The sequence below is a fragment of the Notechis scutatus genome, chromosome Z (genome assembly GCF_049901735.1).
Source record: "Notechis scutatus isolate UNSWTSFEM ecotype Mainland chromosome Z, rNotScu1.2, whole genome shotgun sequence".
Lineage (NCBI taxonomy): Eukaryota > Metazoa > Chordata > Lepidosauria > Squamata > Elapidae > Notechis > Notechis scutatus.
In genome coordinates, this window is record NC_142025.1 from 90,998,870 (window position 1) to 91,021,775 (window position 22,906).

Sequence of the window (22,906 nt, forward strand, 5' to 3'; positions counted from 1 at the left end):
AGGCATCAGGCTAGAAGCCAGATGATTATGGGTTCTAGTCCTGCCTTAGAAAAAAGCTATCTGGGGGAACTTAGGCGAGTCACTTTCTTTCAGCCTGGGAAGAAGGCAATGACAAACCACTTCTGAAAAATCTTGCCAAGAAATCCATAGGGACTTGTCCAGGCAGGCTCCAAAAAGTTGAACAGATTGGACAGAAGACTGAATAGAACAAAATGAAAAAGATGTAACATATTCATTTTTAAAAAATGAAATATTAAAAAAATGAAAATTATTCCGGCTCTTCAGGTTAAGAATAGAATTCAAATAAATAGCTAATTTATTGTCATTTTTCTCCAAAATAATCATATGAAGTAATTTAGCTCTGGGGAAAAGCAAAATCGAAATCTGCAAGTAGTCTTTGGGTGATTATGAAGCTTGTCAGCAAGAGTTTCTGATTTCCACATTTAATCACAGCAACAACAAAAATATTTTCCCACCTAAAATAGGTTGCTGAAATGAAGAAAGCTTGGGGGAATCAGGAATGGGCTATGTGTTCAATTCAGCTCTGGTTCTGAAAACAAATTTGAAGGCTTAGAATATGCTATAATTTTTAAAATATATCCAAAAAATTAGGTTTTAGTTAATAGATTTAGGCAAATTGAAATGAATACTTGGAGAGGGGTGAATTTGAACTGAGTCATACAAATATTGTGACATTTATTTTTATGTACTAGAGCCCATATTAACAAATCATTAAACACAGATTATTTTCAGACAATGATCTGTTCTCATATGCAGAAGAAAAACAATAATAATAAAAACCTGACTTTAAATGACAGTATTTAGAAAGCAGCTAAAATATATTTTACAATTCTCTAAATATTTTTCTGCTTTAGCTCCCAAGACTCATAGGAAAAATCCAAGAGGAAGTTATTTTATTAAAAACTTTAATCCTATTCATTCAGGTCTCAGCTGAATCTTTACATTCATTATCCATTCTGAGTAAGAGATGTACATATCAAATATACTGTAAAATTATTTAATCAATTTACTGCTGTTGCAAATGGATAGTGTTTTTGTGCACATTTTAATTTTACACATATAGAATTTTACTGAGTCTCTTACATTCTAAAATATTAGGATGCCTTCCCAACACACTTGTACATGCATTTATGCATCTCATAAAGTAAGTTATCTACTATAAAAGCATAAGCCAGTTTATATTCAATAGCATATGTATTCCCCCACCTGGCCAGGTCTCTACTGTTATTTTTCTAGCAATGCTTCCTAAGAGAAATTGGAGGAACAACTTTCAAATTCTTTACCTTGGTGTTAAAGGGCTCAGGGAAGCTGGTCCACCTAGAAGACTTCTGCCAGTTTTTGGTTTATTCTGAGCCTGTTTTGTTAAGAAGGCAGTTCCTGATCCAAGAGATACAGCATCTGGTGAAATTACAGCCGAGTCAATATAAGAAATGGAGGAATCTGTGTTGGAGGAATATTTAGAGTTGGAGGACTCCAGGTTGAGTCTGTTTAATTCCTGAAACAGAAAACCATTTCTTAAAGACAATACACATTTTTAAAAGAGCATGAGCAGTATGAACTAAAAAGATGGTGGTGATTAAGTATGACTGGTATACATACAAGTGTGTCCTGTGGTGTTTCCATAAGAACAGTTTCTGGCTGCCTGTGGATTATGCTGTGATTAGACACCACCGTTGTGCATGTGTTAGGCAAGCAGCTGCTGAAGTTCTGTATAGAAGTTAACTTGAAAGTTTGGTCAGGGTCTGGCTTCTCACCTGTAATGAAAATGAAAGGGATTGGGAGGCACGGGAAGATACAAAAAAGGAAAAAAGGAATGTTTTATACCAGTCCTACTTAATCCCATAGCATGGTATGTATATGTGAAATTTATTGCTATTAAACATTGTAACAAATCAATAGTTAAAATAAGAGAACGTAATATAGTACCAATCAGACATTTTGGACTATAGTTCATATTACCTGCCCATTTCTGTGCATTCTAGGAGATGAAGACTGCAATGAACTTCTTGAGGGCACAGATTGTTTACCTTTTCCCATACATATCCAATTCAGCCAAAGCTGACACAAGTCTGATCCATGGTAGTTGTATCACTGATAAATAGATGTGTTACTAGAAAACCTTTTAAAATAATGGCCTAATATTCAAAAAAGGGAATGGCTAGATTTATATTCTGCCCATTCAAATAATAGGTAACTACAATATAATTAATGTATTCAAAATTAATACAGTCAAAAATAGTTTAAAACATATACTACCAACAATATAATATAAAGAAGGAAAATTGAAATATGGTAAAACTAAGCTAACAGAAAAAAGTGAAATGCAATTAGAATTAAGATAAAGCAGAGTTAAAACCAGCAGTACTCATTAGATCAGGGGTCACCAACCTTTTCGACCTCAGGGACTACCAAACTCATAATTTTAGATCCCAGCGACCACTAACCAGTTCTGTGGGCATGGCCTAATTTGTGGGTGTGGCTTGGTGGTCATGTGACTGGCTGGGCATGGCTTGTATGTAAATATTATAAATATTTATAAAAATATTGAATTTTTTATAAAAAAGAGCAACTTTTACCCAAAATCAGGCAAAGCAGGCAGGAAGATTGAGTTGCTCACAGAATCACAGATTCATTCAGAGATCTATCTATCTGCCATTGGCTAGCTCAGTCTGTCACAAAAAATTTGCTTGCAAGCAAACTCCTAAAATTTACTAGCAAGCAAACTCACAAACATTAACTCATGTATGTAAATATTGAATATTTTTATAAAAAAAGCAATTTTTACCCAAAATGAGGCAAAGCAGGCAGATTGAGTTGCTCACAGAACCCATTTAGTGATCTATCTATCTGCCATCGGCTAGCTCAGTCTCTCAAATTTGCTTGCCGTGAGTCTGCACTGAATTTGCTTGCAAGCAAACCTTCAGTCCTAAGGGAAGCAGAGCCGAAGATCTAAAGACTAGCTAGAAAGCAAGAAATCCAACCATTTCCTGCTTCATAGCTAATCTAAATCTCCCGGCACAGCAGAACAGATGATGGTCGGAAAAAGGAAAAATAGCAATTTTAGCAGGCAAGTTTGCCGGGTAAGGAGTGAGTGGGTGGGGAACATTCCTGTTGGCCATGTGGGCAGCGCAGCCTTGTGTTTCTGTGCAGCTTGGATTAATTGCTTTGGGGAGGTGCTCTGGAAGTGAGATTTCTCTGCGGCCCACCAAAATTTTCTCGTGGCCCACCGGTTGGCGACCACTGCATTAGATCACATACTCTAAATAACCTGCAGAAGAACCAAAGCTTTTCCTGCCATTATTAAATGGAAAATGGAGAGTCCCTGAGCCCAATCCAGCCGTCCCAGGCCCCCTTCAAGCCTTCCCAGGGCTCCCCCGTCCTGTTAAAGGCCGAAATAGAGGGTCCCTGGGTCTGATCCAGCTGTCCCAAGCTCCCTTCAAGCCTCCCTAGGGCTCCCCAGTCTCTTACAGGCTGAAATAAGGGTTCCTGGGTCTGTTCTACCCTCCCCACCCCATTTCCCATGGCTTTACTATACTTACTTTTCGAAGAGCTGCAGAAGAAGAACCAAGTGGCAGAGAAGCCAAAGTCTTTTATTCAGAAGCCAGTGAAGCTGTAATAACATGAGATGTAAGGAAAACAGCTTTCCCCATCCGAATAAAGTCTTCGGCTTCTCTGCCAGGAGGGCCTGCATGCTTAGTTTTTACCCAGTCTGGTCAGGCTTAGTTTGAGTCCAGTCTGCTTGCTGCAGACTGGCTAGTTCAAATGAGCAGCTTCAGGGATAGGGGTATGGCAGCCAATCAAAAGGGCCTTGCCATTCAGCCCGATGAGACAAGGAAGCAACCTCCCCTTTCATTGGCTGCTTCTGCTGCCTCAATCCCTGAAGCTGCTGTTGCCCAGTCCAGGCCTAGGCTGCTGGCCACATGGCCCCAGCCGAAGTCTTTTACTCAGAAGCTGGTGAAAATGTTTTCCTTAGATTTCACATTCTTACAGCTTCACCATCATTTGAAAAAAAACATTTTGGCTTCTCTGCCAGTGGGTCAACCTCTTCTGGATCTCTGAAGATCTTCAAAAAGTAAGTAATAAAGTAAATGGTATGATTAATATTTCCATTATTTTCAATGGGAAGTAAAGGTAATTAAATTAGCATGAATGTAACCTAATAAGGTTATGTTTAAAATATTTTTATATATTAAAAATGTTTTTATATATTAAAATTTAGTTTGCAACTAAATCATTTATGTCCATCCTTTGATTTTTGCAGCAAATTGTACATTTTTGTTTTGATAAAAGCAAAGTGAATAATAATTGAGAATTAATCTGTTTCTTCATAGTTCCTCTCTCACCATCCTCTAAAGCTCTACTCCTTAACTGATTTTTCTTAATAATTTGTCTATTTAGAACAACATAAAAAAGCAGAAAAAAAGGCAATAGAATTTCTAAGGGAGCAAAATCCCTACAGCTACATAACGATGGTCTCTAAAGTGGTCTTATTGTCACAGTAAAAAGCAGTAAAAAAACAATGACATTAAAATACAGCTATTACTGTTTCCAAAATGTATACCGGTACTTGCTAAAAGTTTAGAAGGTACCTGTTAACAGATAGCTGCTTCTATTAGCAGAAATACAGCTTCCAATATAGGAAATAATCACAAATCCAACTAATTTTCATATTTGCTTGTGAGTCTATGAGAAACCTTTTGCTAATGTTAGAATGAGACTTCACTGAACAACTAATGTAGTTTTGTCTTCTTGTAGTTCTTGAAATCCATGTCACAGAATTCAACGTTTCAAAGGTATTCATGTTATTTTAGCCATTTTTGACATAAGATTGCCAGATTTAAAAAATGTGAGTGTTTACACATTTCATAGAAAAGTCTTTTTATAATGCTACTATCAAGCATTGTATATTAGGCTTGTCAAATTTCTTGTTTCTGATCAGATTGCATTTCACAATGCTTCAAGTGTGTCATGGCTTATTTAGTTATATTAACAGAATAGACATCAGTAAAAATTATACCTTTATAGCAAAAAAAAAGAAGAAGTAAGTAATCCATGGGAAATGGGCTGGGGAGGAGTAAGTGGAATCTGAGATGCTAGCAAAGCAGGTCAAGTCTGTGGAGACCCAGTGGGGCAGGATGAGGTGGGGGAAGGAATCATGGGGACCCCAGGGGAGCATGAGGTATCTCAGTGAATTGGAGAAGGCCTTGGATAGTCTGCTCCAGCATTAAGCCCCACAGGCTGTTCCCCAGCCTGAGATACCTCATGTGCATTTAAAGACTTGCGCATTCAATTAACAAATGCATTGGGGAAAGCAGGGAGTGATGTGATTCAATCAAACGAATCCCCAGGTTACAAATGTAATTGGCAGGCTCTATTACATTTGTAACTGGAGGATTACCTGTATAATGAGAATGAGGGAGGGTCTCAGGGAAGTCCTGCCTTAGCACCATACGAGTCCCCTGTCATGCCCACCCAGTCACATGACCACCCAGCTGGTCATTAGGGCAGAGAACCGGTTAAATTATTTGAATCCCACCACTGCTTCCACATTGATCACAAGGTCATGAAACTAAGTAGACAGGATCCTTTACTATTTCCCTTTCTTTCTATAACTTATGATATTAGCAATGGAATTTATCAATAATCATGATATAGTTGCTTCAAATTCAATTGTGAATCCCAATTATGTATACTGAAATACAATTTGATTGCAAAAGCAAAAAATAAAAAATACTTAGCACATATAAATGTGCAGTACATATATGAGACAAAATATAGGCATGCTCCGGCAACATTGCTAGTCGAATCACTGACTCTGCCACTACAGGTAGTCCTCAACTTACAACCACAGTTGATGCCAAAATTTCAGTTAAGTGAGACATTTGTTAAGTGAGTTTTGCCCCATTTTATGACCTTTCTTAACAAAGTTAAGTGAATCACTGCAGTTGATAAGTTAGTAACCTGGTTGTTAAGTGAATCTGGCTTCCCCATTGACTTTGCTTATCAGAAGATTGCAAAAGATGACTACATAACCTTGGGATACAGCAGCGGTCACAAATATGAACCATTGCCAAGCATCTGAATTTTAATCACATGATCATGGGAATGCTGCAAAGGTCGTAACTGTGAAAAACCATGTCAAGTTACTTTTTTCAGAGCTGTTATAATTTTGAACAGTCTCCAAATGAATTGTTGTAAGTTGAGAACTACTGTAGTTAATTCCAAAGTAATAGGAAAGCAAGAGACCTACATGTAGCAAGCAAATGAGGGAACAATAGCAAGTTTAAAACATGCATGTTTTGTGTGTGTGTGTGTGTGTGTGTGTGTGTGTGTGTGTGTGTATATATGTGTGTGTGTGTGTTTTTGTGTGTGTGTGTGTGTATCACAAAATAACCAAAACTAAGCATTGACTTAATTCTAGATTCTAAATTTGTATTTCCAACTTGGCAAGTATTTTCTATCTAAGGCACCTTAACTTTTGAATTTGAAGTCTGAAACATCAAACGTACTTCTCCACATTTAATTATAAAACTTTGGAGTGGGGTTATATTTGTTAAGAACACAGTTCTGAATTTAGAATAGAGCATTAATTTTGGATCAAAAATTCTAATGTAGAATGGTAAAATATTAACACTAACTAAGGAAAGCAATATGCCCATATGAAACTCAGAAGGCTTGCTTGTCTCCAAAATTTTGAGCTATAGCTTGCTGCTATAAATTGTCATAACAATCAAAGACTTTTTATTATTATTTTGGCCTTTGCTGTTTCCCCCCATTTTTATTTAAAAAACAGTTTTACTTTATTTTCCTGGTGCCCACAAACATGCACTCTCCCCTCCTTAGTGCAGCATACAAATTATCTGCAAAATATTTTCATCCCTTTTTTAGAATATATTATTATTTACATATTATCTGTCTGAAACAGGGTACAATGAGATCCTAAGTCAACAAGACAGTTAACTTCTATGATCAATTTCAGTCCTGAAAATAAATTTTGAAACGGACAGCATCTAAACTCAAGACTTATACAGGCCAGCATGAATCACATTAATAAAAACAACTGAATGAGCTTTCATAAAAAAGGAAACCATCCAAAACAACAACTCACATTTCTGTTCAATTTTAGTTTCAAGTAAGGCAAATTTCAAAGAAAAATATTTATAAACATTTGCATTTTTTCCACTTCATAACAAAAGACATGACATTCTGTCTTCCATTCCTAATCAGAATAATTAATACAGAGATGATAAAAAAATTGAAGAATTGAACAGTACCTACCTATTTCACATAGTGATTCAAAAGGGGACCAGAGGAAGGGATTTAAACTAAGGCTCTTTTGGTAACATTCAGATCCTTTGGCAAGCCGATCTGTCTTACTGTTAATAAAAAGAGAAGATAGATGTAACACAGAGGGAAAAGAGTTCAGCAGAAAAATAAGAACCAACCATTTTCCATAGACTATATTATTAATATTAGGATTTCCCCTTGCACTTCGTTAGCTAGATATTGGAGAGGTTAAATAGATAAATAAAAATCTGTACATTTCTTACTTATTAACTTGAATATGTTACATAAACTTTATGCAAACTATATATTCCTAAAAAAATGAGGAAGTGGCTATAACAGAATCTTAGTAAAATTACATTGATAATTTTATAAGATGGGGTCCCCAATCCCCATTCCGTGGACTGGCACTTGTCCACAGCATGCCAGAAATTGGGCCACGCAAACAAGGAAAGCCTGTCCATGGGATGCAGGCAGCACATGAAACCACACCCCTTCCAGTCCGTGGAAAAACCTCTCTCCAAGAAACCAGTCCCTGATGCCCAAAAGGTTGAGGGCCACTATTTTAAGACATTTTATTATAGGGCCCAAATATTTTTGAAAGAGGTTTTGTTTATTAGGAAATGTGGGGATTACAAAGAAGATATTTGTACTGAAATTCAAAGGATACAAACGCTTTACAATGAGATCCGTGCTACTTATGAGATGAGTGAGAGCTGATCTTTTAATTCATGCTAAATATTGAGGTTTTTAAAGATTTTCATACAGCTTTTAAATTCAAGTACAAAACAAATTTGTTTCTCCCAATTTAGGAACAGCGTTAAGGAGATAAGAGCATTGGAAGTCAACCACAGATTATGAATACCAACCAAAATGCATGGATTCCTGTCTTATCAGAGTCAAAAAAGATGATAGAAAATGTATATACAAGTAATCCTCGACTTATGACCGCAATTGAGCCCAAAATATATGTTGTTGAGAAATGTGTTAAGTGAACCACTGCCCCATTTTATGACTTTTCTTGCCCCATTTGTTAAGTGAATTGTTGCAGTTGTTAAATTAGTAATATCATTGTTGTGAATCTGGCTTCCCAATTGACTGCTTGTCAGAAGATCACAAAAGGTGATCACATGATCCCGGGACAATGCAATCATCATAAATATGAATCAGCTGACAAGCATTCAGATGTAAATTACATGACCATGGGGAAGCTGCAATGGTCATAAGTGTGAAAAATGGTCATAAATCATTTCTTCCAATCCCATTGTAACTTCAAATGGTCACTAAATGTACATGTTGGTTGGTCAATAGTTCTTGTTTTTGAAAGAATTGGAAAGTTCCTACATGAGGAGTGCATGTCCACAGAATTTGGAAAAATCTAAACATAAAGTTTCAATAAAGGAGAATATTTGTATTTTAGGGTTGAAATGAGGGGTCCTTGCTGAGCCCGACTGTTTTCTCACAGACATTTCATTACTGAACTAGGCAGTGTAATATCATCAGTGCTAGTTTGGGTAATGAAATGTCTACAAGAAAACAACCAAGTTCAGAGAGCACCAAGTCCTCAATAATAAACTTCTAAGAGAAACATTTCGGATTACTTATATATATCCAGATCGCTGAAAAATATGTTGAATGTTTCTTGCATAAATGGATCTTCTCAGAAGGAAGTATCTATATCTGAAATTTTACAATAGAAGTAGAGGTAATTACTTATAAGTAAAGATACTTCTCTTTGCTCACCAAACTGTATGTCTTTGCTAGCCAAACTGTATGTCTATAATTTACAGCATAAAAGTGGGACAAAATATAATAATAAACTCCGTTGGCATTGACAAATTCACTATCTATTAACTGCAAAAGGCCACTTTATATGGAACATCTTACATTCTGTGACAAAATCACTAACATCATTAAATATAAACATCTGCCTATTCCAGGTGGTTTGAAGGACTTGATAGGTGGATGAAAAGGCCAAATCCAGTCTGAATATCTAACTGTGCAATGAAACATAATAAAGCAAAAATTGTACCAATAGTAAGAGGCAACTAGGGTGTAATCTCAAAATATCTGGCACATCAACATTGACAAAACACCAATTGCAAATGGAAGCTTTAAGTGGAGCAGCTTACAAAGAACAACATCTGCCTACCTCAGCTCATTGGGAAGAACTTGGTAGATAGATAAAAATGCCAAATCCGCTCTAATTTTGTTGGCTGACTGTGCAACAAGCCATAATAATAAATCTACAGATGTAAGTTCACCATATTGGGTGAGGATAGCGGAACAACAATTTATCCCAAAAAAGCAGAGAAACCATACCAATACACATGGCCCAGAAGGGATAGTGTGAAACATGCAGAATCTCCAAATTCAGTTACAATGTCCTCATGACTTTTCTGTTTGTTAAAAACTCCACCAGACAGAATCTGTTCTCCTTCTGCGAGTCTGCTTAAAGATAATAAAATAGAAATTAAGAAAAATAAACAGAAGTGCAAAATGAAATAAGAGCAATGCAAATGAAATGGATAAAAGTTTACTTCTCAGTTTTCTTATTGACCACATGGAATCCTCAGCTGCAGTTCCTCATTGATAGGAAAGAAACAAATCCTCTTTCATGCAGTTGTTATGAGTTTATTGTTTTACATTTAAATAAATACTTTGTCTATCCTGTAGTGAGCTTGCAGAGAGCAACTTCTCTATGCATTCCTTGCTAAACTATATCAGTAAGCTACATCTCTATTAATGCCACATTCATTTCAAGAAAGCAGTAAAACAGCTCCGTGGTAACAGAAATTTGCTAATAATTAGATATCAAAACATAATCATTACACATCTATGCTTAATACTAGGGCTATCAATTCTTTGGAGCAAGTGGAATGCTCAGACATTTGTTGGCAACTGCTTAGACTGGTTTTACTTTTTCTTAGCACTGTGCTGCTACCCTTCACAATTCTACAGAATAGAGCTGCTCCACTTTTCCATGGAGTTGTCAACAGGTGCTGTATGAGTCATCTCACCCTTTTTTCTTAAAATCTAAACCACCCCATAAGCTACTTAATACTTACAGCTCACCTAAAGCAGCATTGTAGAAATGTGAGGTATACTTTAAAACTGTATCATATTAGTTTTAAGATAATATTTCTATTCTTCACTTTTTCTTTTACAAGACTTTTATACTTTGCCTTTACATCTCAAAGTGAATGCATTCCATAATCTGAGTAACCAACAGCTGAAAAGCCACAAAATGGTGACATGTATTTTATAAAGAGAAATCCATATTACACAATGATAACAAACTAGGGACAACTTACTTGCCAAGATCAATGCAGCACTTGGCAAGCAAATATTTGCACTGTGGGGTGGTACAACTGTGTCCTTTAAGGAGCCTGTATGCCTTGTAAGCTTTTCCTGAGCGATAATAACAGGTTGCCAATAGGAAGAGTGCATCTTCTGAATGTACTGAAGAAATAAAAAAGGAAAAGTATTAGTTCCATGCCTCTGAATTTCTGGATGCAAACAGTTAAGGTTCATAGTATTTTGTGGCAACTTTCATGCCAAACTATTCTGATGGTCTACTTAATTTTTGTTTTACATAGTAATTACAATAATTTTATTGGCAAGATTCAAGAGTTCTCTGTAACTTAGCAATTTATGAGAATAATATAGGAAGTTGTAGTATGAACAATCTTGAACTTACTCTATTCTGTTTGATGTTAGATCTTTTTCCATTGTTCTTGAAATGCTAGCCACCCATCTTTGAGTTGCAGAGGCTATCTTTTCTCTTTGCCCAGCCCTATCCCATAGCCTTTGTTTCAAATCACAGCAGTTAACTGACTTCTCACCCAGCTAATAGGTGACGAAGTCTAACACATTTTAATACCTGGAGGATATCTTTGAGCAATAAGAGCAGTAAGAAGAAAACCATTAATACCAGCACAGCTAAAAATGACAAGTTTGTACCATCCACAAATAATATCATGGGATCAGGAATAACAGTAACAAAAAATGCTGCTAGGACGTACTTGTGCTGTGCATAGATTGAAGTGAGGAAAGTCTTTAAAAACTGTACATTAATATTGACCAATGTCATAAGTAAAGAAGGAAAATATTTTCTAGGCCAGCATCTTTCTCTTTGGGTATCAAGCATCATCCTTTATTTGTGTACATGCTCTAATTTTGATTACGTAAATATGAAATGTAACACAATAAAGTGCCATTCAGCATATAACAGTACTTTCTACAGCTTTAAAATATTGACCAGTTTTCACACGTTTAAATTAGAGTACGACCTCCTTCCAGCTGAGATCTGATCTGTCAAAGAAGCCTATATTTTGACTTTTTTAAAAAATGTTTTTACTATTACTTATATACTCAGAATGCTATTAAAACTTTTTTCAAGCTTATAGGAATAGTCCTATATACTACTCTGCTCTATACAGATGCCATCTTTGCTATTGATCAAACCACATTACCATTTAGATTTCATGGATAATGCTGGAAAAAAGCTTCAAAGTATTTTAACAATTCTGTAAATAGTGCAAATATTTATATCAGAGCAACAATATTTATATCCTTCATACCTTCTGCATACAGTCTCTCTGCCAAAAACACTGCATCCCTATAAGCATAGTGGTTAAGTGCTTGCCATATAGCAGCCTATGAAAAAGGGTAGAGAAGAAAAAAATATTATTGTTACTGGGTGTATGCAAAAGATGAATAAATTTATTTCCAAATATATTTACATAATTAACATATTTATCTGAAATTATGTTTAACTTCATTTTAAATTCTGTATTTTTTAAAAAAAGCATAGCAATTAATACTTAACTAATTAACCTATTCTAATTTTGTTACTTTAAGTCATTTGAGGGAATCTGGATGACAAGCAGTTGACAAAGAGAAAGTAAAATTAAACTATTTTCTGAAATACAGAAAACATTTCAACCAATAAATTTAATATGAAACATACTGTTATCATGTCGGTAAAACTAAACATAGCTAAAACCATAGGCTTGTTTTGATTGCAGCCTTACAAATCTGGTCATATATAGGAAATTTGAACAAAAGCTATTATTATTTTGTCCCATTTTTTTTTTTGCCAAGTGGCAGAATAACTAATTCTCTAGGTCACTGCATCATATTTTCTCTGACTCCACAAATAAAATTATAACAAATAAATCCTGATATATTTTCTGAAGTGTATTTTTTGCTCAAGTGGGAGTGCTTTCCTGTATTGCTTTTAAACTATGGAATGTACTCTTGAGAAGGTATGTTTTTCCACTTTTAGGAAAAGGTTTTTTCCTCTTCACCTTGGCTTTTGAAGTATCTTTATAAAGATTTATTATTGATCTTTAATTTCAATTATTTATATTTTATTTTAAATGTATATTCATTGAATATAATATAGAAATGCAGGTTATAAATTGGTAATTAGTCAGTGAAAAGAACATGTATGATTAAGAAAAAAATGTAAATGTATCTAATAAAGTTAGGATAAATAGATGTCTGTTAATATAAAACTAGAAAAAAAAGCTTTATTAGTAGTTTGCTTATCTTCCCTAAAAAGAGTTGTCTGGTTTTCAGATATTCAGTACTAATTATAAACATATAGTCAGAAAATATACATACTTTTTAATAACATTGAAATTTATAAAAGATGACTAAAAGCTAGCAATATTAATACAATAGTAGTTTTAATTATTCAGTCATGTCTGACTCTTGGCGACTTTATAGGCAAATGGTGTCTATGCTATCCTGTCAAGCACAGCTTCTTTCAGGTGGTGGATGTTCATCTTTGTATCAGCTTTTATGGTGCCAAGCCAGTTCTTTGCTTGCTTCTTCTTCTTGATCAACTAATCATTCCTAGCATCACTGATTTCTCCAATGAATTTGCACACATGACATACCCAAAGTAAATCAGACGTGGTCTTGTGATTTTGGCTTCTAGTGATAATTCTGGTTTTATATGATTCAGCACCTCTCTATTGGTTGTTCTGGCTGACAGTAGTATACACAATATTTTATCCCAGCACCACAATAAGAATCAATAAGAATCAAATAATTCTTATTTGATCCGTCGTTTTTAGTGTCCAACTCTCAAATCCATACATCATTATAAGGAAGACTGTTGTTCTAACTAGCCTGCTTTTTGTATTTACATTAATATTTCTGCTTTTCCAAATCTTATTAATGTTAATCATTGCAGTGTGGCCGACAGTTATCCTGTATTTGATAGCAGATGTAGAACTGCCATCGTGAACAATTTTTGATCCAAGAAAGATAAATTCTCAAATTACTGTAATTTCTTCCTTATTGATTTTAAATATCTAATGTACGTCTGCAGTTGTCATTATTTTTAATACAATACTAATATTAACACAGTGCAATAAATAAACAATATTATAGCATTAAAATCCTCTCTATAAACATTCTTAATATTAATGCTAAAACTAAGGTGACTTAGTCCTTTAGACTAAGCTGGGGCAAGAAAGGGAGGTGGTTTTCAAGGCCACAAAAAGGATGCCAGATAAATATTAAAAGATAAGAGGGATTCCCTCTTTTTAAGGAGAAATCCTTAAATTTACTCATAAACAACCCCATTATTTTTTTGTTTGCAATTTGTAATGTATATCAACCAAATCTAATGACATTGGATATAATAAATGGTTTCTTATCTGAGAGGAGAAAATCAAGAAGAAAACTTTCAATATGACCTGTAACAGATGTGAACAAAGAACGAACAATACTTTTTGAACTGCATTAATAGTCTTTAATTCATGTCAGCATGTTTATTTCTTCTGACTTTAATATGGACAAAATGGGATAGGCTTTAAACATATAATCACAATAAGCCTCAGTTGGTCCATTCTTGCTGTAATAATACATTTTTAAAAAAATCAAAAACCTGCATTTTTATATTTTATATATTTAGTTGCAAAATGAAAGTTTACCAAGTTATGGAATATATACAGAATAACAGAAGCTGAAACACAGACAAGTATTTCATCTTTATTAATTTCATGTATATTTCCCCACTTCTGATAATTAAAGTTAATTATTATTATTTTCCTTAAAGAGAAATATAATACAGGTTTGGCAGAATTCTGTAAGAACTACCATATTTTGTAATTATGTAAACAACAATAGTTACACTGGTTAAAAACAAAAAAGAAGGCTTTAAGAGTTATATTATGGTGCCCAAATGACATTTGGATAATGCCATTATTATGCAAACACAGCAATTATGCACTTGCATTACTATAGATGACAAAATAACTAAGACATAATATTTGTGCAATGACATCATCAGGCACTTGTCATCATTTGCCACCCCTTATTGCTCCTGAAAATACCCATGTTCAGGCTGACTTGGCTGGGAGTAAATAGGTTAGAAAAATGTTAAACAAATATTGCACAAGAACTGTTAATTCAGTGATTGATGACTATAACTATGTCTGCAATATCAGTGGACATTCAGTCAAAACATAGAGACATTTTAATTAAGATTTGAGGACAAAGAGATAGAGTCAAATTATTTGTAGTCTACTTCCACAAAACGAGGAAAGAATTGGGGAAAGTTTGTATAAATTAATAAAATACAATATTCATTAATAGTAATCTTGCAATATTTTAATAATAATATTGCTCACGTTAAAATGGGGGCCTGAAACTTCTTTATTTCAATTTCATTCTTCTAGTGTAACCGGATAAATAAAATAGCAATAGTTCATTTAGTTTGACTGGAATTGAACTCAATTAAAAAGAATTTTATTTATAATTGTTCCTACTGATGGATTCCAGTTACTTTGGCTTAAATAACCTTAATCCTAACCATGTCAAGACTTTTGCCAAATGTGATCTATCGCAGAGAGAAAAGAAGGAAAGAGAAGGTATAACTGGAGCTATTAAGAGAAATGGGTAAAACAAACCCAGATAAAAAAGTGAAATTATTTATATCCAGAGAAATTACGTTCTTATGAAACAAAGCACTAAAACTGTTTGCTACAAACTTCAATAAGTAAAGACCAGTTGTGTCCAACTCCTGGTAGCTACAAGGACACACCTACACAGTTTTTGTGACAGGAATATGGAAATAATTTGCTATTGCTTTCTTCCTGGATATATTTTGGTTCCTATTCAAAAATAATTTTACTAATATTTTGTCTATTGCTCCACAAGCCTAGAATCTAAAGAGTTTGAAATAGTATCCTGAAATTTCAGCCTACAGACATTACCACTGAAAATAATTATTGACTTAAAAAAAAAACAGATAAAAGACTCTAAAACTATTGGAGGAAATCTGATTTATTCATAGAGAAGAAAATTTAGTCCTATTCTACTGCAGATAGTCCATCAAATCTTTCTGGACTGGGTCTCCAAATATAATTTAAATGCACGAGAATTGGAAAATCACATATGTTTGATACAGAAATATACATACTACCAACCCTTCTAAGTATCTAAGGGAAATATAGTGTTAGGATATGACACCCTTTTTTCAAGAGAGATAATATACATTATAGCCAACGTGCCACACAGGTTATTATTGTGGGGAAAATAGGAGGAAGAAGGTGTATTGGATATATTTGCCACCTTATTTATAAAAATAATAAAAGTAGGATAAAAACAAACAAATACATTATACCAGTAAGAACAATATTAACAAAAGCCATACATTTTAAGTATAGTAATCACTACCTGAAATCACAATAAGAAAAATGCTTGTAATTGTAAAACAACAACCAAAAAAATAGAACAGGTAGTTCTTGACTTACGACCAAAACTGAGCCCATAATTTCCATTGCTAAGTAAGGCAATTATTAAGTAATCATACGCCATTTTACAACTTTTTTGCCATGGTTGTTAAGAGAAAAACTACTTGTTAAGTGACTCATGCGATTGTTAAGTGTATCTGGCTTCTCCAATTGATTTTCCTTGTCAGAAACTGCAAATGACAATCCTGAGACTCCAGGAAACTGCAGCCACTGTAAATACATGCCAGTTGCGAAGCACCCAAAGTATGATCATTTGACTATAGGGTGATGCAATGGTCATAAGTATGAGAACTAGTCATAAGTCACTTCTTTCAGTGCTGTCATAATTAATCAAATTTAATCAAATGGTTGTAAGTCGACTACCTGTATATTATTTGGCTGTCAAATTGATCTTACTGAATATTCCTGGTCTTGGGACAAGTTGCAAATGTATTTTCAACTTTGTTCTGATCAAGAGAGTTTTACTACTTTTTCAATATCCATGATTGTAGGTCACTTAACCAGTAATTTATGTATGACTGTCAAATAATACAGTCATTGATAGATGAAATGTTCATATATATTGCTAGTCCATGTATGATATGCCATACATTAAATAAATAGTCATGTATTTATAATTTGCTATAAAATTTCAATAAGGAAGACATGGACACTGGAAATATTTTGAAAAAACATCTAGTTCTTGATTTTGCCACCATAGTAGAAAATAAGATTTCCTAGAGAGAATTCCCCAAAAATTGTATTGGATATTAGCTAATATGAGTTAGAAATATCAGTCTAGGAACTTATATGCTATAATCATCTTTTTCAAGGACAACATGAGTAACTGCCCTGTTATTGTTTAATGTGATGAAATCTAGTTCCTTCAGCAGACAGCCACCAGTATTTTCTAACTACATAATATAAACAATAATCACCTCGATCAACTGGGCAATTCTCAATGGTTATTTTAATTAATCAAGGACAAAGTTCAAATTCACAACTGTCCAGCCTTATACTTCCAAGAATGATGTTCACATTTTCATTCAGCACTGAAAACAATCTATAAAATGGAAGAATTGCCAAGTGTATTAATTGGTTCTTCTAAGGTGAATTACAAATCAGTATTAATGCAAGCAATTTATCTCCAAGTATCTTATAAATTAACTAGAAGTTATACAGCTACAAACAACAAAAGTCTCAAAGTTAGAAGTAAATTCTGAGAATATTTAACAATTCTGAAAGAAAAATGACATTAAAAAAACCTTAATGTATCTGTCATGCAAAAATAGTTAGTTTTAAAGGATGCAACAATCTGTTAGCTGTTTTTCCTGTAATAGATACATACTGGAAACAGAAATGGAAAAGTAACATTTCTTCACAATTATTTGTACCATAGAATAAATATTACAATTATTTCTAGCACATATTGCTTAGGTTCAGTCAGATGCATCTCAGGTTTTTCTTCATTGTCATTATAGCTGTCTTCTCTCTTGTTTCATTGTCCTTAATTTCCTAGAGATCAGAGAGCCATCTGATTCTATGATCTGAAAATGGACACATGGAAATGATTGCGTTCACTGCTTAAGTCGTTATTTATTCCAGTTGTCAACTAGGATTAAATATGAGGTGGGCACCAAATGACTGAATAATGAAACTTTTAGATGGTGCCTACAATTCTCAATGGGGAAAAAGAGAACCCCTCAACACAACTTTATGATTTGACTTGCTGGCCCGGCATTACACATCAACAGATTTTCTTTTTATTTGCAATTTTTAAGAAGATTTAAGCTTGCCTTTGAGAAAAAAGATGACAATGAACTCTAAACAAATGAAAATAGTTGAACAATAAGTATGCAAGTGGAGAAAATAAATAGTAATTTGCAGAGTACAAATCCATGATATTGTAAAATACATAAGTTGAGGATATTTAGGCTGAAAATAAATATGGTTTGAAAAGAACTGAGTGAAGAACACAGAAAACTGCATTGTAATACCAAAGAAATAGAAAGCAACAATAACAAATGCTAGGATATTGCAATTGTCTGATCTAGTATGCCCTTAAAAATATTTTATTACACTTGTAAATTTTGCAAAACTCCTCAGTTCAATGCAGGGATAGCATTTAAAGAACTAACACTGGTTTCTAGATCTGAATAATGATCCAGCCTTAGCCAATCTTTCTACAACAAGGCAGAAACTGAAAATATGGGCTTCCTCAGCTGGAATCACAAATATAATGGAGAATCAGAAGGGCTATAGAGGTAGAGGGCCATTTTAGCAATTATAGAAGAATCAGATAGCATATAATGTCTTGGAAGTGGCAGCATGGACAATACAAGACATAATAAGATTATATAGAAACAGGCAATGCAAATGTAAGTCCTTCATGGAAAAGGAGATGCTGACAGGAATTGTGATGATTAAAGATTATCCAATGCTGCTAAACAGGCATAGATTTATTTAATACCATGGACTGGATTTAAAGCAGAAGATCATTATGTTGAAAAAGCCAGATATTAATTTAAATGACTACTTGGTTTGGTGTTTATATATGTGTGTGTTTAAGGGAATAATAAAAGGAAAGCTTTCAATGGGAGAGATGGGACAGGAACTTAAGAAGCTGAGAGAGGGTTCACGGACCGAAGACGTTTACACTACAGGTGTTTAAAACAGGACGAAAAGCAAAGTGTAATCCTTGGGGGCCCAAGAGGTCTTTGAGAGTTGAGAGAATGTGTTTAAGTTAGTCCAGGAAAAAGAGGGGGAGAGGGAGAATTAAAAACATGAAATGCAAAAGGCAATTTTTTAAAAAAGACACATCGATCCTTCCAGAGAAGAGAACTGAACCGATTTACTGGTGTAGGGAGAGTCCAAGTGCGAACGCGGCATTCACAAAAGCAAAATAACATGCTGTAAACTAAGAAAGTGAGATTGCAGAAGATTCTCTTGCACCGCCATCCTCCATCCCCCATTCCCTGTAAGGAGCAAATGGAGTTTGTAAAGGAGCCATGTCTTAATCAGGAGAAAAAGAAGAGGAGCAGGAACCCTTCTTTCTTCTGAGTCTCCCTTTCTCTTTCTCCCCTCCCCAGTACAGGCCTTTCGCCACCGGTGTCCGTACCTGCACGGGTTCCTGCAGCACCGTCATCCTGCCCCGGCTCCCCACTCAGGGACAGGACCCGGATGAGAGAGGTGGGGGGGGGGAGGACGCCCCCTTCTCTATTTTGTCTCTCCTCCCTCCTCCTGCTCTTCCTGAGAGACTCAGACACCGCCTCAGGGTGTGGCGCGACAACAACCCGGGTCCCGTCTCATTTAAACTGGCAGCGACCGTTAACCGGGCCGTGAAGGAGGTAAGGAAAAGGAAAGGAAGGCCCAGTCCGTCAGAACCCGAGTATTGCCGAGCAGTCGACGGAAACTGACGAAAAGATCCGAAGGCAAGACCTCTTCCGCTGCTCCTTCCTGAGCGGAGACGGAAAGGACGCGAACGAACTCGAAGGCCAGGCTTCTTCGTTCTTGACGGAAAATGCCGAAAGAAAGCGAAAGCGGATCGGACTTGGGCTGTTCACTTCATTGAAGTCACGAAAGCATCGTCCCGTCTTGGCTTTATCATGACGGAAATAGCCGAAGTGATCCGGAAAACCATATTGATCAAAAGTAAATTGCGTCTCCATGTTACGTATAGTGTACGTACTATATATAACTCATGAAAATAACATGCTGGGGGAGATTGAAATAACAAAAATTCAGCAGGAGTTTTGCCTCTTATTTCGGAAATAGAGGAACGATAGCCGGAAATACCCAAGCTGTCGAAGAGGGAGGAGGGTTTCGAGAAGTGTTTGCGTCCCGATTGAGAAAACTATTCGATCAATCAGAATAGAAGGTCTTCTAGTCGACCTATACCATTTCAGACAAATGACTATCCAGTCTCTCAAAAACTTCCAGTGATGAAGCATCCACAATTTCTGAAGGCAAGCTATTCCACCCATAAATTGTCCTCGCTGTTCACTGTTATGACGTTTTTTCTTAATTTCAGTTGCTTCTCTCCTTGGGGTGGGGATGTAGAAGAGTACTCTATTTATTTATTTATTTATTTGATTTGCCAATTGTTTACAAGATAATAAGTATAAATGTATACATAGTTGTGAATACATGAAATGGTTACATATAAGAAAAATAAAAGAATAAGAGAAACAATAGGACAGGGACGGTAGGCACGTTGGTGCGCTTATGCACGCCCCCTACAGACCTCAGTTGTACTCTGTACAACTTCAGGAACTTTCTTGAGGGGAAAGTATCCAATAAAAGATACCCTGTTACAGGATACCCTGTTTTTTATTCATTAAACTTGAGTGAGTGCAGGAAGACGAAAATATGGCATCCAGAACTAAATGGGGAGACTCAGATTAAATTGGGCCAGTTTTACTTAGGTCATTAGGAGAGAGATGTGATCCAGATTCAATATGTTCGTTTATTTAAAGGATTTATAGTGCCACCTATCTCATAAGATTAAAACTATCACAACAGTTTAATCTCACAACTGCCTGATTAAATAATAACGCAAGACACATCACTAGCCAACAGAAAATCACATCACTAACACCAAGCATTTCACCTAAATGCCTGGCCCCAAAGCCTGGAGCATTGTTTCTTAACCCTGGTAACTTGAAGAAGTGCGGACTTCAGTCACTAGGAAATTATAGGAGTTGAAGTCCCAGGCATTTTTAAATTGCCAAAATTGAGAACACTGGCCTGGAATAACAATCAGGATTTCAGAGCCTTAGGAAAGATTAATAGGCAGGCCCATCCAATTCTCGGGGGTGGTGGGGGGGAAATACTATTTCACAGAGCAGCCGCAGAGAAAGCACATATCCGGGGTACAACAAAATGGCATTGTTTAATGGAGGGGTCTCAGAGCACCCTGTCCATGCTACTAGACCTACAGTAATCCAAGCAGGAAATCAGTAAGGCATAAATCACCACGAGGAATGGGCACAATTGGTTCACAAAATGAACCTGTGCAAAGGCAGGAGCTGTGAGCTCAAGAAAACCTGCAAATTGTGCTCCAGTCTACATCCCATCGTTGTTGTCATCAGCCAATCTGTCATGTTCAGCCCTTGGCCACTTTATAGATCAGCACCCTCCATGCCCCTCACACTGCCTCCTTCAGATCTGGAATGGTCATTCTGTCATCCAGCCAGTGGATACTGGGCCAGCCCCTTCTCTTTTTTTCTGCTGATGCAGCATGATTGACTTTTCAAATGAGTCAGGTCTCATGACATGACCAAAGTATGATAGCCTCTATTTGGTGATCTTGGCTTCAAGTGATATTTTTGGTGAGATTCATCTAGGACTTCTTTGTTACTTTTGAGCCCATGGAATGTGTTATAGTCTTCTGTAGCACCACAGTTCAAAGGCATCTACCCTTCTCCTATCTGCTTAGTCAGGGTCCACATTTTGCAGCAATAAGTAGCAACTGGAAAAATTATTGCATTAACTAATCTGCATTTGCTTGTGAGATTGATGTTTTTACTCTTCCAAATATTATTCATGCCAGACAGTTCTTCCAAGTGCTGTACACTTCTGATCTCAGGGCTGCAGTTATTACATTGATCATTTTTAAAGTTTAAAAAGATTAATATATTTACTACTTAAATGGTCTCATTGTCGATCTGCACCTGATCTACACTTTGATCTGTATGTTCTCTGAAGTTGTAATTATCTTTGTCTTCTTGATGTTAATATGCAGTCCAAATTTTTCACTTTTGTCTTTGTTTCTCAGAACTAGTCATTCCAGACCCTCCTAGTTTTCCACAAACAAAGTTGTATCATTTTCATATCTGAAGTTGTTGATATTTCTTCCACCAATTTTAACCCCAGTGGTAGATTCCTCCAAATATGTATTAATCAGTTATTTCTGTGTACATGTTTAATAGTATGGAGACAGTTTGCAACCTTGCCTTTTTTAATTCTGAACCATTTTGTATTTCCATATTCTGTTCTTACAATGGCTCCCTGACCAGTACAATGACTGAATGAGATGGATGTGATGTGGTTATATTCCCAGTTCTTTGAGGCAGTTCCAGAGCTAGTCATGGTCAACACAGTCGAAAGCTTTATGTAGTCAATGAAGCACATTTAGAAGTCTTTTTGATATTCCTATCTATCTTAACCACTACACTACAGTTGCTTTGTTGACAGTAAGAATACATGAACACACACACACACACACACACACATATTTTAACTGTTTGTAACTAAGCAGTTTTAAACATGAACATTAATTCTATACTGTGAAGGGCTGTAAATTAAATGTGGGATATTTTTCTTCCTTTAGATGTTGCTGAAATCTTCCAATTCTCCCATTTACATGGACAATGGATAAAGAATTTTGGGATGTTGAGAAACGTATATTAATAACAGCAGGAAAGGACAGTTTCCTCTAAACTATTATTAGATCTAGATACGAGAAGCTGGTAATGATTCCACTGTGGGTATCTTCAGAAATGTCACAAGCTCCAGGACTGAACAAATTCATTGATAAAATCTTGCTGCAACTTGATTGACAGGGTGTCTTTATTGGGAAATTGTCAGATTGCTTATGCAAATGAATGACCTGTTGATCTAATGGAATAATTAGCTATATCACGTATCAGTGCTTATTCCCTGGGTTGCCCATTTAATATTTAATAGTCCTGGCTTAGGCAGAGAAGCCAGCTGGGTGACTATGAGCTAGTCACTCTCTCAATCCTAGACAACCATTTTTGAAAGTGTTGCTAGGGACACATCAGGATTTATCCAGGTACTCAGCCTGACTCAAGACTAAATCAAAACACATACACACACAAAAA

At 35.5% G+C, this 22,906-nt stretch overlaps 1 protein-coding gene across 4 annotated transcripts in view; it reads right to left on the reverse strand.

Moving 5' to 3' along the window:
* The window catches only part of CDC27 (cell division cycle 27), a 37,941-nt gene extending 18,461 nt beyond the window's left edge, over nucleotides 1-19,480 (reverse strand). For 2 of the 4 annotated variants that reach the window (XM_026679758.2, XM_026679756.2), the window contains exons 1-7: nucleotides 19,180-19,480; nucleotides 11,889-11,964; nucleotides 10,620-10,767; nucleotides 9,628-9,753; nucleotides 7,300-7,397; nucleotides 1,621-1,775; nucleotides 1,305-1,516 (exon numbers count right to left, since the gene is read on the reverse strand). In XM_026679758.2, coding sequence (XP_026535543.1) covers nucleotides 1,305-1,516; nucleotides 1,621-1,775; nucleotides 7,300-7,397; nucleotides 9,628-9,753; nucleotides 10,620-10,767; nucleotides 11,889-11,964; nucleotides 19,180-19,206 — 842 coding nt within the window. In that variant the 5' untranslated portion in view covers nucleotides 19,207-19,480. Of the gene's footprint in view, nucleotides 1-1,304; nucleotides 1,517-1,620; nucleotides 1,776-7,299; nucleotides 7,398-9,627; nucleotides 9,757-10,619; nucleotides 10,768-11,888; nucleotides 11,965-19,179 lie in introns of all 4 variants that reach the window. The other 2 variants (XM_026679755.2, XM_026679757.2) reach the window with 2 other exon arrangements.
* Nucleotides 19,481-22,906: the final 3,426 nt, after the last annotated feature.